General features: G+C 36.0%; 1 protein-coding gene across 2 annotated transcripts in view; it reads right to left on the bottom strand.

The window, feature by feature from the left end:
• SPTLC2 (serine palmitoyltransferase long chain base subunit 2) overlaps positions 1 to 16,566 on the bottom strand; it is an 83,909-nt gene that overhangs the window by 19,009 nt on the left and 48,334 nt on the right. For both annotated transcript variants that reach the window (XR_456214.4, XM_007431338.4), the window contains exon 9: positions 12,419 to 12,545. Coding sequence is in view for 1 of the 2 variants with exons in the window: in XM_007431338.4 (XP_007431400.1) it covers positions 12,419 to 12,545 (127 nt within the window). In the remaining variant the exon portion in view is untranslated. The remainder of the gene's footprint in view (positions 1 to 12,418; positions 12,546 to 16,566) is intronic.

Raw genomic sequence — 16,566 nt, 5'->3', positions numbered from 1 at the left:
TTCTGTTCGAATGTCAAATTATTGTGGGCTAAAAGCTGACAGCCTAAGTACAGGGGAAATTATTAAATTCATTGCAATTTAGAGAACCTCAGATTACAGTGCAGCTGTTTTGCAAGATTAACACCTTCAAAATATAATGTAAATACAAAACAATAGCGTAACTGAGGTCTGAACTAGATGATTATGGGAATGTAGTGATTCACAGTGATGCAGAAAATGACTCAGAGAGTGACATGTGGCCTGAAAGCCGTGAATTTGTGATCCCTGCCCTAAACAAAGGTATTTTTTCGGTTTATTAAAAAAAAAAAAAAAAAAAACTAAGCAAAATAAGTAATATGATCCTCCTGCCCTCTCAGCTTGCTATGATAATTACCTAGAAAGTTCCTATGCTATAGCTACCTAGAGTGAGAAAGCATTGAGGAGATAGCAGGAGCCATTTCTATGGACACATATGTATGTATCCGCCCTATCCTATAGATCAGTCTAAAAAACCAATTAGTTTCTTGGAATCATCCTAAACCCTGCTTGTCTGATTGTTGCCTTGGCAATGGGTCTTCCCATTGTCCTTCAAGGCCATTCCCTATGTCCTCTACAATATTTGTGCTCCCTACTGAAATTCTTTTCAACTATAGAAGGTTTACTTATTTATTTTTTTTTAAATGCTTCGACGGGAAATTGCAACTCTGGGTTGCTAAAGTTGAATTAAAACACGAACACTAACAAGACAAAAACCAACACATACAAAATGTAATGGAGGCCAGCCCACAATCATTTAATTCCTCTTAGGTCTTGCTAGATGATACTGTTTGACAGAGGGGACCTGGAGCATGCCCACACTGTTGGACCTCGTGGGATGGGCAGACTCAATTGGAAATAGGTGATCCTGCAAGTAACCTGGCCCTGTGCCATGAATGGCTTTAAGTTCCCAATGAAGTCCCTGAACAGGCATACTATCCTTGTGTGAGAAGCAGATACTCTGAAGTAGTAGTAAATTGGACAGAGGAAGAATTGTGGAAGCATAACAGCACCAGCAAGCCTCCCAGAATATATAGATGAAAGCCAAACAGACAGGATAGAAAAATGAAGGAATATGACCTAAAGGCCCAAGCCTATCAAGAAGAGTTATACAGAACAGACTGCAGGCTCTCATCACTTAGGATGTTTCCAGATCCCTAGATGAAGAGTAGCTGTCATAAATCTCATGGGAACCAATGATGCAACCAGACACCGAAGACACTGCAAGGGACTATGTAGTGCTTGGCAGGAGGGTGAACGAACTGAGGGCACATATAAAGCTTTCTTCATTCCTTTCTACAAAAGGATGAGGCCTTAGAAAAGAGTCAAGAATACAAGAAGTGAAAGACTGGCTAGGAGGATGATGCCAATGGGAATCATTTGGATTCTTTGATAATTCCCAAGATGAAAAAAGTGATAGGTTAGGAATTTCCAGTTTGATAATGTTGTGATAGTCATACATTACTGGATAGGATCTATCACTGCCAGTGTCAAAAGATTTCTTGCAATGAGGTGATAAGTCTTAAAAAGTTAAGCATTTTCTCTGCAATGCCATTTCCTTTCTGCAGCAAAATGATTTCATACACAGTCCTACACTACACTTGCATTTTATTAACACAGCTTTAGCTACTGAAATGGAATATCATACAAGCATATAATAATATGTAAAATCTATATTGGTAGATAGATAAAATATAGCATTACTGTTTTTCAACATGCATATATTCCTATAACAATGACAAAGAGGTGAAACACCTTAAATCCCAGGTTTCAAAAGAAATTAAAAAATAATCTATGCTTAAAGAGGGAAAATAAGCTAAAAATATGGATTCTAGAACTGAACTGACATGTTTTTTTATCTGTTTTACAGTTTTATACAGTATGTGTGTTCACCTTACTGAATAAAACCCCAAATACATTGCAACATATATTCTAAGTCCCAGTAAGCACTGAAAAAAAATAAGTAGGAAGAATTAAACTAAAAGCAACAAGAATCTTTCTCCATGCTGTTTTTATCAAGCATGCTTTCAGGATCCAAGAAATGTCAGAAGGAGGAAACATTGGGAACATGTACCAGAAGCACTTCATTTATATGACATGGAATCTGGGATGCTTACAAAATATATCATGAAAACAATTTAGCTATTTTACATGACAGTGTAGACAATATTTGCTGTCTGCTTGTTTTTCTCTAGAGAAATCAATAATGCTAAGTATTCCCTTGAATCCAGATTTACTAACAAAGGTTTTGGTATTTTTTTTTGTATAAGTACTAAGAAAGGAGGAAGATTTTTCTATAAGGGCTTTAAAATCTGCTTATTGTTTTCCATTTTTTCAAGTCCACTGCTAATCTAAACAAAAGGCCTCAATTTTAGGCAAAATTCAATATATTCAAACATCCCAATTAAAATATTTTCCACAATAGGAATGAAATTGCATAAACTCATTTTAGATATGAAATGGATTGCAATATTGCAGGTGGCAGTCATGGCTAGGAGGGCCTTTGCGCAGCTTCAAGTTGTGCACCAGTTGTGCTGTTCCTGGGTTGGGGGTCCTGGGTTACTCATGCCCTAGTCACCTCCCGACTGGACTACTGTAACACGCTGTACATGGGGCTGCCCTTGAAGAGTATCTGGAAGCTTCAGCTGGTGCAGAATGCAGTGGCATGGGCAGTTATATGTGCCCCTAGAATGGCACATTACACCTCTACTCCTCAAGCTGCATTGGTTGCCAGTTTGCTTCTGGGCCCAATTCAAGGTTCTGCTTTTAACCTTTAAAACCCTTCATGTCATGGGGCTGGGTTATCTGAGGGAGGCATGCTGCGGGTTCCACCTGTTAGGGAACTACACTTGGTGGGTCCCAGGAGGTGGGCCTTCTCTGCCGTGGCGCCTGCCTTATGGAATCTTCTCCCCCTAGAAGTGAGGCTAGGTCCATCCCTGTTAAAGTTCGGGAAGTCCCTCAAGACCTGGCTATGTCATCAGGCCTGGGGGACCCGGGGACTGGTGAGATCTTGAGGTGGCTCCCTTATTGCAGTTAACATTTATCCTCTCCTGTGTCTTGTGCTTTTTCATATATATATTTTTAATAATGATTGTTTATGTATTTGTTTTTTAATTAAGTGTTGTATGCCACCCAGTCACTTTTTGTGAAATGGGCGGCCACATAAATTTGATAGATAGATAGATAGATAGATAGATAGATAGATAGATAGATAGATATATAGATAGATAGATAGATAAAAATAAAGCAGTATTCATATACAATCACGAACTACAATTTACTGTGGAAAAACCTGAAGAAAATATAGGAAAAATAAATAAGGCCATATCACAGATAAGGCTGAAAGTTGTTTAGTTAGATTTAATATCACTTTCACATTTTGATAATGCAGACGTTTTCATTTATTTTCAGAAAAGGTAGCAACTTGGGGTCCTCCAAATGTTTTGGAATATAACCTATTTATCTGTGATGCTGACTGGAGCTGAGTATATTTGCTCAAATAGATTTGTCATTTGGCAAATACTATTTATCCTTCTCACAGGAAAATACTATTTATCCTTCTCACAGGAAAATACTATTTATTCTTCTCACAGGAAAACTGATGTCTACCACTTCCTTTACCCACAGACAACTGTTTCAGTATTTTTAACATTTTCAGATAGTGCTTCAAGTGGGCAGCTATTCAGAACTACCAATACATTTACAGCCGTGCTAAATATCTGAATGAAAAGTCCTACGTGCCCAGCATCTCTGAACATTCCTCTATAAGGACCAAAAACATTCTACCTGGATGAAATAAAGAGAACTTTCCAAAAGCCTCTTTCATGCCATGAGGAACTGCAAGGCGAGGAGCAGTCTGTTAGATTTAAAAGACTCCCTGCCAGAACCACAGCCCTACTAAGTGATGCTTTAAAGTTGTCAGTCCCCTGAGGAGAAGCAGGAAACTCTTTATGACTCACAAAGTATTTGTTTTCCCAATAGCTCCTTGGCACAGCTTGGGATTCTTGAGGTCAGCAACAACAACAACAAAAGTTCTGTTCTGTTCAAATTAGTTTTGACTGGTCTCTGAGTTCCCAAGGTGACAATTCAACACTACATTAACAATTGTGTCATTGGAGGAAATTCAAAAGAGAAATACCTATGGTATAACCAAACATTTTCAGCCTTGATACAAGTTTTTAAAAAATAATTTATAAGTCATGAAGAGGCAAATAACCTCATTTCCAAATTAAGAGCAAATTGTATTAAACTGTATGCAAAAGTCTGCTTTGTCAACTAAACAAACATTTTATTTGGATTCATTATTCCAGAAGAATACAAGTATTTTATTGCTTTTAACAAGTTTCTAGATTCTTGATTGAAAAGTTACCCATACAAAGCTTAACAGTTTTTGTAGCATTTAAATTTTTTTTACCTGTCTTCCAATAATCCCTCTTGGGGAAAAACAACAACTGTAACAACTGTTACATACCCCAACAAATCCAAACTATGTTTCCTATGATTACATCTTTTCTATTATTATCAGTTAGATTACTAGACATTAAAACTCAATTTCCCCATTTTATAAATTAACCAGCATGGAAAACATTGGGCAATTAAAATCTTAGGCATCCTTTCTTGGACTCATTAAAGTTTGTGTCATTACTTTCAAAACAAAATCTTTTGTCTAATTTGATAAAATTCAATTTGTTGCAAGTGACTTAGCATTATTTGGAAAATATCGTTGAAAGTAGCAAACAATATGTAAACATTGCTCTTTAAGAACCTCTACAATTACGAAGGGCTTACAGAATGGGAGGAATATACCAGACTTAATATTCATACTTCATTGCACCATGAACCACAGCAAAATCAATGAAGCAGTGGTATGTATGTACAAAGAAATAACCAATCTGTAACTAAAGCAAGCAACTGTAAATATTAGAACTCTGCAGCATTATGGACTGAATTTCAAAAAGGTGATGCATGGATTCAATTTCAAAAAAGGATGTATTACCTGTCTCAATGCTTTACAGCAGCTGTGTCTTTTCCCCGAATCATGCAGGTGGAGCTACACAGTCTCAGGAAAAAGTGTCCCTGCTTTAAAGAGTTGCAGACAAGTTCATGGTTCATGGCCCTTCACACTCTGAAGCAATATGCAGTTGGATCCAGACTATTCAAGAGTTAAACTCTACCATGAAGTAATTCAAAAGACTTCAAACTTTGGGGACTAATCAGCCAATTTGGAGTCTTGAAAGCATGTTGTGGATATTCTCACAAAGTAGTGGGGGGGCGGGGGAGCCTGTTCATTCAGATTGTCACAATGGATATGGTAAATGATGAAATATCCACTTACTAGACATGAGAACATTCCTCATAATTTCCTCTATCTCCAGCTTAAGTCTGTCCTTTTCTGAGCAAATGGACACAATTCAAAACACTGGATGCTTACCTCCACCATTTTATTTTCTTCAGATACTGAAGAACCAATGTGTGGCCCATATGCTCTCTTCAAATAAAACTGAAGACTGACCATTTAATTTGCAGTACAATAGAGTTCTCCGGCCATTAATCAAAAGTAAACTAGGGCAGAAGGACTGGAACAACAATATAGGAATACTTGAAGTAACTTCATTGGACAAGGCAAAGGATATGCCATTGATTCTTCCTCTGCTATACAGTCCCCACCACCCACCTCCATGATTTAATGGTGTAACAGATGAATTTGCTTAAGATGAAATATGGACTGGACTGGGAAAAGAAAGCAAGGGAAGGCTGTGATTCAGAAGTAGAAAACATGATTTATAAAAAATAAGTAATAGGTTTGCTGGAATCTTCATTGAAAACTGGATCATGGACACAGTTCTATCAAAAAAGACCGCCACCTATACTGACTGCCACCAGTCATCGGAAAGCACTAGAAAGCTAGATGGACCAAATGACTGACTCAAAACAAGGCACATTTATATTTCATACTCACATTTGCTTCTAAATCTCCTCTTGGTAGTTTACAAATTCCTACCATACATATAGGAACTTACAACATGAACTATTGACACTATGTCTTTTTGTATTCCCAAATGAGGAAAGAAATGGAATCTTTTTTCCTTCCCCACTCATTCTCTTTGAGTCATTTTGGCTAGGCTAACACATTAAACAAAGCTAAAATGTTTAATTTAGTATAGTGTGTGAATCCAGCCATTGTGGTTCATAAACAATGGTTTATAGCGTAGGTGGTACGTGAACCTAGCCAACTATGGTTTATTTTACAAACCATGGTTAGTAAGCCATAGCTAAGCAATCCATAGCTATGAATCAGGTCTATGAATTTATATAATAAAAGATAATTCCTTCAAGTAGATTAACACACAGCAATGATTGCATATCATATTTACATTCTTTCAGATTACTTATAGTTCAGTCAATTTAATTAGATAAGCAACCCTAACCCTATGGACTGTTTTTTGCTATTATTTAATTCTTGCAAACATTAAAAAATTATTATTTGAATTCATTTACAAATTATTCAGTTCACCAATTGGATAAAAGAAAAAAAAATGCTCCAATGAATTTTTTTATTTATACAATGCGTTTGGACCAATATTTTTCTTTTTCTGATCCCCATCTGAAGTTAGCACAAAGTGTGTCCCACGCTATTTCCTTTAAACCCTGTTCCACCTGTATAAACTAAAGAAAGATTAATCTTCTCCAGCACTCAAGGTTTTAATTAAAATCTCTTCTTCAAAGAAACCACATATTCTCCATATTTCAGTTTTTTTGGTTCAGTTGAACAATCATATAGTTACTTTGTCTTAAAGAAGCCTTATTATGGTGGTTTCAAAATCAGTATTTTACTTTAAGTTAAATGTTAGAAAACACAAGGGGGGGGTATGCACTTATGAATTCTGAGAATAAGGACATACTATTGCTAGTTACTAGACAGCAATACTTAATAGGCTAAGGAAAATAGCGGAAACAGATTTTAAGAACACAACACCTGTATATAAACTAATTCATGTTCAGTTGTAAAATTAAGATACAAAACTGTCATTAGTTGTATTCTTAAATTACATGAATTACTTGAGACAAATCCCTGGGGATTATCATTATAAGTGCCAGACGGAAACACTAATAGGCACTGAAAGATTTGTTGAAACAAACAATAAGAAATAAAAGAAAGGAAGCCACTGTCCCCTTCCAAATTGCATGTTCATATGCTGTCATCTAATTATAACTATTCACTCTTCATTAGCCTCTTGTCCCATTCTGGAAATGCTATTTTCTGAAGCATATGTATTCTATCCATATGCCTTCTATTAACATCCTGTTTGGCCAAGGAAATTTTTTGGAATAATTACAAATATTTAACAATATGCTACAGAAACTGCAAATAAATGGTGAACTTCAAGTTTAGAGAGCTACCAACTGCTCATACAGTTTATGAAGAAAATGCTCAAGATGCTTATCCATAAACCCCTCTTCATGAAGAATGTAAGAATTCTGTCAGACAGATCTGATCAGAACTCTAATCAGACAGACAGATTATTTATTCCCATAACAGTGAAGCCTACTTAATCATATATGGGGCTTCACTGTCTCTGTGAAAAGGTTACAAAACCAATGTGTAACAAGATGTAATTTGAAAGTCCAAGTACTGAAAACAGTGTAACAAACTTTACTCGTGGATCTCAATATTCACATCCTGACATATTTCATATCTCATTCTGCTTCATGCATAACTGCCTCAAAATCTAGGTAACCTGATTATTCTGTGAGAGATGACTCCGTGTGACATAATAGCAGACCAACCTCTTATACTACTATGGGTAATATTGTACTTTATGAACCATCCAGAGTCATGTACTTGAGATGGGCAGCTATATCAATCAATCAATCAATCAATCAATCAATCACTCAATCAATCGATCAAATAAAATAATCTTATTTACAGAGCAAATTCAAGAACACTGTATTATTGTTTGATAAAATGCCACAAACTGCCGATAGCTTGTCTCTGCAAACAGACTTCCTCCAATTGGTTTGTTCAGCATCAGCTGACGTCAGTTACATAAGGCTTGTGATTGGAGGAAGTCTGTTTGCAGAGACAGTATGGGCAGTTTCACTCGTGATTGGAGGCTCGTGATTGGAGGAAGCCTGTTTGCAGAGTCAAGCTATTTCACTCGTGATTGGAAGCTAGAAATAGGAGGAAGCCTGTTTGCAGAGACAAAGTGTGGGCAGTTTTGCAACCACGTGGTTCTCTCCTCGGCTTACTTCCTTGAATAAGACGCCTTTCAATTTTTAGCGTAAGGATTTTAGAAAAAAGTATCGTCTTATAGTCGTAAAAATATGGTACTTTAAAAGCCATCTGGAGCAAACTATGTCATCAAATTTAGCAGATTTTAGCATTGGCTATTCTTTAATCTAAATTCAAAAATTGTACCTTAGGGTCAAAAAAATTAAAATTACATCTTCCGGGGAAGCAATGGCAGATTGAGGATGGCTCCATGTGAGCAGAGCTGATGGCTACGGTAGAAAGAGGAGCCGGTGAAGGGACCAGCTCCTTGGAACCCTCTCCGGATCAAGGAGAGGATTAGGATCACCCACAAGTTTGCTCCATATAGAGGGTTGTCCATGAAGAGATTGCAAAATAGCAATCTCTCCTGGGTTTGAGAGCTCTGGGAGCCAGGGGAAAATCATCTTGCCTAAGCTGCGGTTTGGTGCCTTCAAACGGACACTGGGTTCACTAACTTCCTCTCTTAACTACTTTAGAAAATTACTTATTATCGACCTTTTGGATGTTAAGACCTTCTAAAGGATAAGTTTCATCACACTGGGAGAGCTTCCTTCTATTCTGGATGAAAGAAGTTTTATGTAAGTTTAAAGATTAAATAGAAAAAAATTAAATTTTTGGGAAACAGCAAAAGAGCATCTAAAATGTTGATTTTTGAAAGTTAAGGGACCAGATAGACTTGAAATAATATTACTTGTGGGTTGATTAAAATTTTATAAAAGTATATATGAAGATTTTGAAATTAACTGTAAGAAATCCTCCAGTAGGAAAGTTTTGCTGACTGGAGAATAAACATATGATAAGAGGGGACTTTGAAGGTTAACTAGAGGGAACCAGAGAGAACTAAAGATTACAATTAAAGGAAAAGAGACCTTTTAATACAATGGAGCAATATTATTTGACTATAGAAGAAATTAAAGCTGTCTGGGAACAATGTACTCAGAAATTACTTTTAAGATTGTGTGCCACTATAGAAATGGATATAACAGAGGTTACAGAAGAGGAACAGATTCTACAGGATAAAATAGAGACTGAGGCTGATTTGAATGTGGATTTGAAAACAGATTTGAAAAAAATGCCAGATTATAAGAGTGATATGGAAGAAGATGTGGACCTGAAAATTTATTTAAAAATGACAGACTATAAGAGTCACATAGAAAAAGATGGCACAGTGGATTTACAAATGAAACTGGCTGATGTTTTAATAACTAAAGGAGACATACAAATAATAAGTCAGATGAGTGACTTGCATAGCTTTTTCATTTTGGACTTATAAAAGGGTTCTGTCAAACTACTAAACAGTACTAAACTACTACTGTTCCTGAGAGGAGACAAAGAGAAAAAGATAAGAAATCAACCTGTGGGACACTATTTGTTGGAATTAAAGACCAAGCTTTTAAAAAGTTAAACGGAAGGACTACAAAGTGAACTTATTTGATCAGAGTTTTTATATACATATATATACAAATATATTGGTTTCTGGTAGCTGTTAAAGGAATTTCTTTATGACCAGGACTGAATGACGATGCTTTAAAGAATTGTTTACAGCTGGGGAGAGATTTGTTTTGCTTTATCTCTTAGAGATAGTGATACGTTGGAGCAGAAAATGGATTTATTTCATTGTTTTTATATACATACATATATATAATTAATTAATCAATTAATTAGTTAATCACTGGTAGTAATTAATGGGCTTTTGATGAATGAGTTTTTATAATTCATTTATTGATAAGAGATGAGTTATGGAAAGAAGATTTTTTTTATTATTCAAATATTAGATAAAGTGTTAAGTTATCAGAGTTGTTTATACTTGTCTGGAGGGAGTCACTTATATATTTCTTCTTTTCTTTCTTTTCTTTTTTCTTTTCTGCACTTTTTCTTTTCCTCACTTTTTATATTTCTCTTAGTTTGTATTACTCTTTTATCTTTGTATTTGTAAACTTTAATAAAATTATTATCACAAAAAACCTAAAAAAATTACATCTATTGCAAAGTCATTCTCTTTACTGAAAATTGGAGGATGGGGGGGGGAAGAACAAAATTTTTGTAGCTGCAGTTCTAGGATGCCTAATAAGATATCAACAGTAACTTTTCACATACATTTCAGAGGCAATCTGCAAGACTCAACTGAATTTTCTTACCTAAAAATATATAACACACCACTACAGACTCAGTGCAGACAATCTACTCCCTCCATATAATTTATTGACAAATCATCATCTTAGCTAAGATCATCTTGCCTAAGATTTCCTTTATCTAAATTTCAGCGTGGCTATCCAATCATGAACATTTACAGGTGACAGAAATATTTAAGAATACTTATATGTGACTTAAACCAAGGTTTTTATAAAGTTTTCCCCTTGGTGAAAAAGAAGAGATAACCTGTCTCAATCTGGCAATGACGCCTACTTATATCCATATGAAATAAAAAGGATAAAAATTAGCTTTTTCCAAAAAAATCCTCTATAAAAATTTAAGACAAAGTTTTACCAAATCTGACAGGCATCACTGCTCAATATATAATGCCATCTAGTGGTCAGCAGCAAAATTTGGATAGTTCAAATTGTGAGTTTAGAAGCATTAAGTCCAATGCTTTACACATCAACCCATATAATCCCATTAATGTGAATCAAGTATTTTTAACATCCTGGATACAGCTGAGTAGGAAGAACTACTCAAATCCTGTGAAAGTTGGCAAGCTTACTTCAGATTCTATTAATAAATGTTCAATAAAAAGTGCATTAGCTTATTTAAATCCATCTCTAATCTCAGCACAGAAGCCATTTTAAAAAGACTTATACACGAACATTCAATACCTCATTCCACTAATACCCAAGACAATCAACCTGATTTACTAAAGCTGTGCAGCTCCTTTGGAAATGGTGCTTTGGAATTCATCAGGGTATACCGTATTTTTCCATCAATAAGAGGCTCCCATGTACAAGACAACCCCCACTTTTCCAACCCAAAATTAAGAAATCAATATTTTAAAGATAGTGCAGAACACATTTTTATTTAGTAATTAGGTAGCATTGACCTGATACACTCGGTGGGAGGAGGTCCAAACCGTCTCTCTGCAGCTCTATTTCCATGCTCTTTTGCATAACTGATTACATTCAATCACGAGTGAAACTGCGGATAGCTTGTCTCTGCAAACAGACTTCCTCCAATTGGTTTGTTCAGCATCAGCTGACGTCAGTTACATAAGGCTTATGATTGGAGGAAGTCCGTTTGCAAAGACAGTATGGGCAGTTTCACTCGTGATTGGAGGAAGCCTGTTTGCAGAGTCAAGCTATTTCACTCGTGATTGGAAGCTAGCAATAGGAGGAAGCCTGTTTGCAGAGACAAAGTATGGGCAGTTTTGCAACCACATGGTTCTCTCCTTGGCTTACTTCCTTGCATAAGACGCCCTTCAATTTTTATCGTAAGGATTTTAGAAAAAAGTATCGTCTTATAGTCGGAAAAATACGGTATATTAAATGCTTCTTTTAAAACAGCTATATCTTTTTCAGAGTTCATACGGCTGCTTCAGAAGCTGTTCCCAGTTGTGTCTTCACACAGATGTGCATCCTGTTCACAGAGCATGTGAAGACAATTGGGAGTAGCTTCTGATACAGCCACGTAAGTCTTGAAAAAGACATGCTGCTTTAGCAATTTGAAAAAAGATACTTTGTATGAGTTTTGAAAAATCTGCATAGTGTATACTATATAATTTCTATAGTATTTCTAGGGCTGCACAAAGCATTTGAAAGGTGCTTTGCAAAGCATATTAATGCAAATGAAGCACCACTCTTAGAAGTATCAAAGTAGCTGCTTCCTTTGCAAGACTCATGCAACTGCTTTAAAGGCTGCCTTTTCATTGCTCATGGGTATACATGCACAGACAATATTGCTACTGAACAGCCAGCAAAATGAAGTTGCTGTGTACGGTCATGGATGCAAAGACAACAGAGAGCAGCCTTTTAAGCAGTTTATACTACTATCCTTTGTGAAATGCCTCTTTCAAATGCTTTATCCAGACCTATTCTTTTCTTAATGCTTCTGGAAGAGGTTGTTCCCTTATTTGTGCCAAGGCTAGGAAATCTATTTCCTTATGTACAGATAAGAAAAACTACTGCAATGACTGAGTCTCACCAAATGTTGTGCCATCTTCACCCATAATGCACTTCATTGATGCAATGATTTGTTGAAGAACTGGAGGGGAAAATGATGTGGCATACACTGTACTGTGTGAGTAGACACGAAGGTAATCAATCAGCTCCTGGCAAAGCAAATACAGCAAACCATTAGAAGATACATTCTTTGTAATAGGTAAATTAGAACTGGTTTATTGAAACAGTATTTCACAACTGTCAAGAAGTACAATGTAGAAAGAGAATTCACTTAGTTGATGGTATTAACTAAGGTTCTGTGAAAATATACCAATCATTGCAGTCAGCCAGATGGTTTTAGAAATGAATTACAGGTAGTCCTCACTTAACAACAGTTCGTTTAATGATGGTTCAAAGTTATGATGGCCTCAGAAAAAGTTCTTTACAACCTGTACTCATGCTTATGACCATCGCAAACCGTTGCACCACTCCCTGCGCTCATGTGATTGTGATTTGCAATATCTTTTACGACGGTTGTTAAGCAAATCGTTGTGGTTGTTAAACAAATCACCATGGTTGTTAAGCGAATCATATGGTTAAGCGAATTCTGGCAAAAAGTCCATTGGAGAAGCTGGATTTGTTTAACAACCACACGATTCACTTAACAACCATGGTGATTTACTTAACTGCTGTCGTAAAAATGGTTGTAAAATCGGGTCCGGTCACATGGTGACTCGAACAACTGTCCTGCTTAACGACCAATTTTAAGTGAGGATTACCTGTATATACAAGAACTGGATTAAAACATTGAAAATGACAAGGCATAGTTATTGTTAACACTAATAAAACATATTATTGTGTATTTGATCTATAGCATTTCTGTATATGCAGTACTTTAAAACCTTATGCTCAAAGAAGTTGAGGGATAATTAAAAATTAATTGTTTCCTGCCCTAGCACAAATTTTCAAGAAATATTCAAAAGGAAGAAAAAACATGAGGAATATTTCCAAGATTTTTGATCTTAAGTTCTTAGGGTAGAAATCAAATTCTGCATTTTTCCATGATAAACAAAGACACTGACAGGTTCCCACCCATAAAATTGTATTCTTCAGCTATTATACCATGTTGTTATTAAGGTGAAAATGTTTAACGTAACTGATTACCTATTTTTATTTAACTCCCCAATATCTTAAACATAAATAAACAATAGTTTATTTTAGAATAGCAGAAAGTGTGTCATCACCAAGACCTTTGCTAAATTCTATTATAGATTATACTATATAGCATTAATATAAATTAAGCATATTGAAGTGTGAAGCTATCTTAAATTTCTTATATAGTGCTTTGAACTGGATTTTGTTCAAAGGACCATTTAGCTGAATATAGTCTCTCTAAAATTCAGAGAAGTCTGGCTATATTATAACTCATTTAAAAATTGAAGATGTTTTTTGTTATGTTATCATATTTTTTTGTTAAACAGGAAAAAAATTAAACTTCTGTTTATATATTTGTTTCTTCTAAATGTACTATTTTTTCTTCACAAATTTTCATTCTGGATTAAAAATAATTCTACACAAAGCTAAGGGAAAACTAAGAAACATCTGAAATTTCTGATGTATCACTATCATTATTCTGAACAAGTTTGCCTTCGTGGTTCAGAGACAGAAACAAATGCCCATGTATTGCTGTACTGTCATTTCCAAAGAGTCAAATAGAATTCTGTCATTTTGTTACAGCACCCAGAACAAACAGAATATTATTAACACCAAGCTCCAACTTTCAGTTTCCAAAATCAGCATTGCAAGTATTCTGGCTAGGTTCTGTGTTATTGCTCTTAAAATGTGTCATCAAACATTGTATTCCTTGATTACTATGTTTTTAAATTATTTTATGTTTTTATGTGGATTATTTGAGCATAATACTAAAAAATTAATGGGAAAGGCAAGTGAGGCAGGTTGTTTTGAGCAGTCATTCCTGCAATCACATATTTTTTTATTGTTATTATTATTACTAGATTTTTATCCTGCCCTTTTTTTCTTAATTTAGTCAACTCAAAGTAGTAAACATATCTAATACTCCTGCCTCCTATTTTCCCCACAACAACAACCCTATGTGTTGGGTTGGGCTGAGAGAGAGTGCCTGACCCAAAGTCACCCAGCTGGCTTTCATGCTTAAGGGAGGCCTTGAATGCACAATTTCCTGGTTTCTAGGCCAGCACCTTAACCACTACACCAATATGGCTCTGTGGTTACATACATGTTCCTCCAGGAACGTTTTAAAGCTACAAATCTTGGTAAAAGAAATTAAAACAACACAAGGCAAACTTCCTAAGATTTTGTTTTGAAATGGTTGAGAATTTTGAATTTATAGACGTTTGGTGACATATAAATACAAAAGAATATACACACTATTCTGAGAGACATAACTCATTTTTGAGAACTGATATGTTGTGGATCTCCAAGAAACTACTTAAATGGACTGACAAAGCTGAGATAGTACCAAGAACTTTTTCTGATCATAACCCAGGGATTTTGACTCATTATGCATCAAGGTTTCATTCATTCCCCATCTGTATCCTCTATATTTCTTCTTAATGAATGGAGAATGAATGAAACCTTGATGCATAATGAATCAACAGTTCTCTCCATCTAGACCCTTATAGCCTCCAGAATATCAACAGCATCTCCTTTACAGCTTAGGGTAGCAATGTACAATTCAGCATCATCAGCATTCTGATATTGTACCCCAAACTGTCAAAAGACCTCATACAACAGCTTCATATAGATGTTAAATAGTATAGGGGTGAGAACCAACTCCTGCAGCACCATACATACTAGGGGTCACAGGGCCACCTCTCCTCCTTCACTGAAACAGGCTGAAACTACTCAATGAGGAAGGAATAAAACTATTGAAGAAGAATGTCTCCAATTCCCAGCCCTAATGGGTGATCCAGTAAGATACCATGGACAGTGGTATCAAAAATTGCCAGGAAGCCAACAGAACCAGTAGGGGTGCACTGACAAGAGAGGGATCAATGCCATTTCTGTCCCATACTTAGGCCTGAACCCAGACTGAAAATGATTCAGATAATCTGCTTCATCTAAGGTGCTATGTATATTCTTGACCACCACTGTCTTAATGAACTTCCCCAAAAAGGAACTAAAAATGTTGAGAGACTGGGGAATCAGCCTTTAAGAAAGATGTAAAGAAGTAATGCAACCTGTACAAAAAGACAGGGCCCTATGAATACCAGGGTCTGAGCATTCCAAAGAAGTAGAAGGAATGGGAAAGAAGGTGGGGAGAACAACATTCTTATTTAGCTGAAAAACATAAATCATTTCTAGAAAAAAGGCAGCACCAGTTCAGGAATTGTGTTATACTTATGAAACAAAGGGCTCATAAGATTACCACAGCAGCAGTGATAATAACATAAAAACAATAAAAACCAACCTCCAAAAACAAAACAAAACAAAACACCAACAACTCCTGGTGCCCTAAAACAACACTCTCCAATACATAAAAATCACAATCCCTAGATTCCAGTCTCACCCTATGCCAATGCCTGGGGGAAAAGCCAGCTTTCTAAGGCCTTCTGGAAAGCTAGATGGATGGGGACCTGCCAGATCTCAGGGGGGAAGGTGTTTCACAGGGCACAGGTTGCTACTGAGAAGGCAGATCACCTTAGCTGCAAGTGGTTACATCAAGTGGATTTGGATGTAAGAATAATAAAGAGACTTGATAGGCAGGGATTGGAAGCTTCATTAGAAGGTAGCAGTTTACAAGATCTTTTAGAAACCTTTCAATCAGTAGATGACAGAAAAGTAATGCTCATCCATCTTATCAAAGAAATAATCTCAAAATATGCTGTAAAAGATGAAAGGGCAAAATAGAGGGGGGAAAATGAAGTGAAAGAAAAAAACCTGGAAAACAATCTACAAAAGGCAGACAATTTAAACCCAAAGCCCATGTAAGCAGAATAATTTTTTTATTATAGAAAGGCAGGTAGAGGGTTAGCATGCTATTTTGAGTACTTCCTGAACTTTAGATGACAGCTTCTGGAGGGAATGAACAAAAATGAAATGAAAGGCTCTGTGAAAGTGAGTCCCATTTCAATATAGTGGTAAGTAAATTGCTCAGGAGAATCAAAATACAGAATACAAAATACAGATAGTCCTCCAGTTATGACGGCA

The sequence above is a fragment of the Python bivittatus genome, unplaced genomic scaffold (genome assembly GCF_059951505.1).
Source record: "Python bivittatus isolate LINGU-HERP-01145 unplaced genomic scaffold, Pbiv_v1 ctg000480_np1212, whole genome shotgun sequence".
NCBI classification, from domain to species: Eukaryota; Metazoa; Chordata; class Lepidosauria; order Squamata; family Pythonidae; genus Python; species Python bivittatus.
This window is presented reverse-complemented; position numbering and strand designations above follow the sequence as displayed.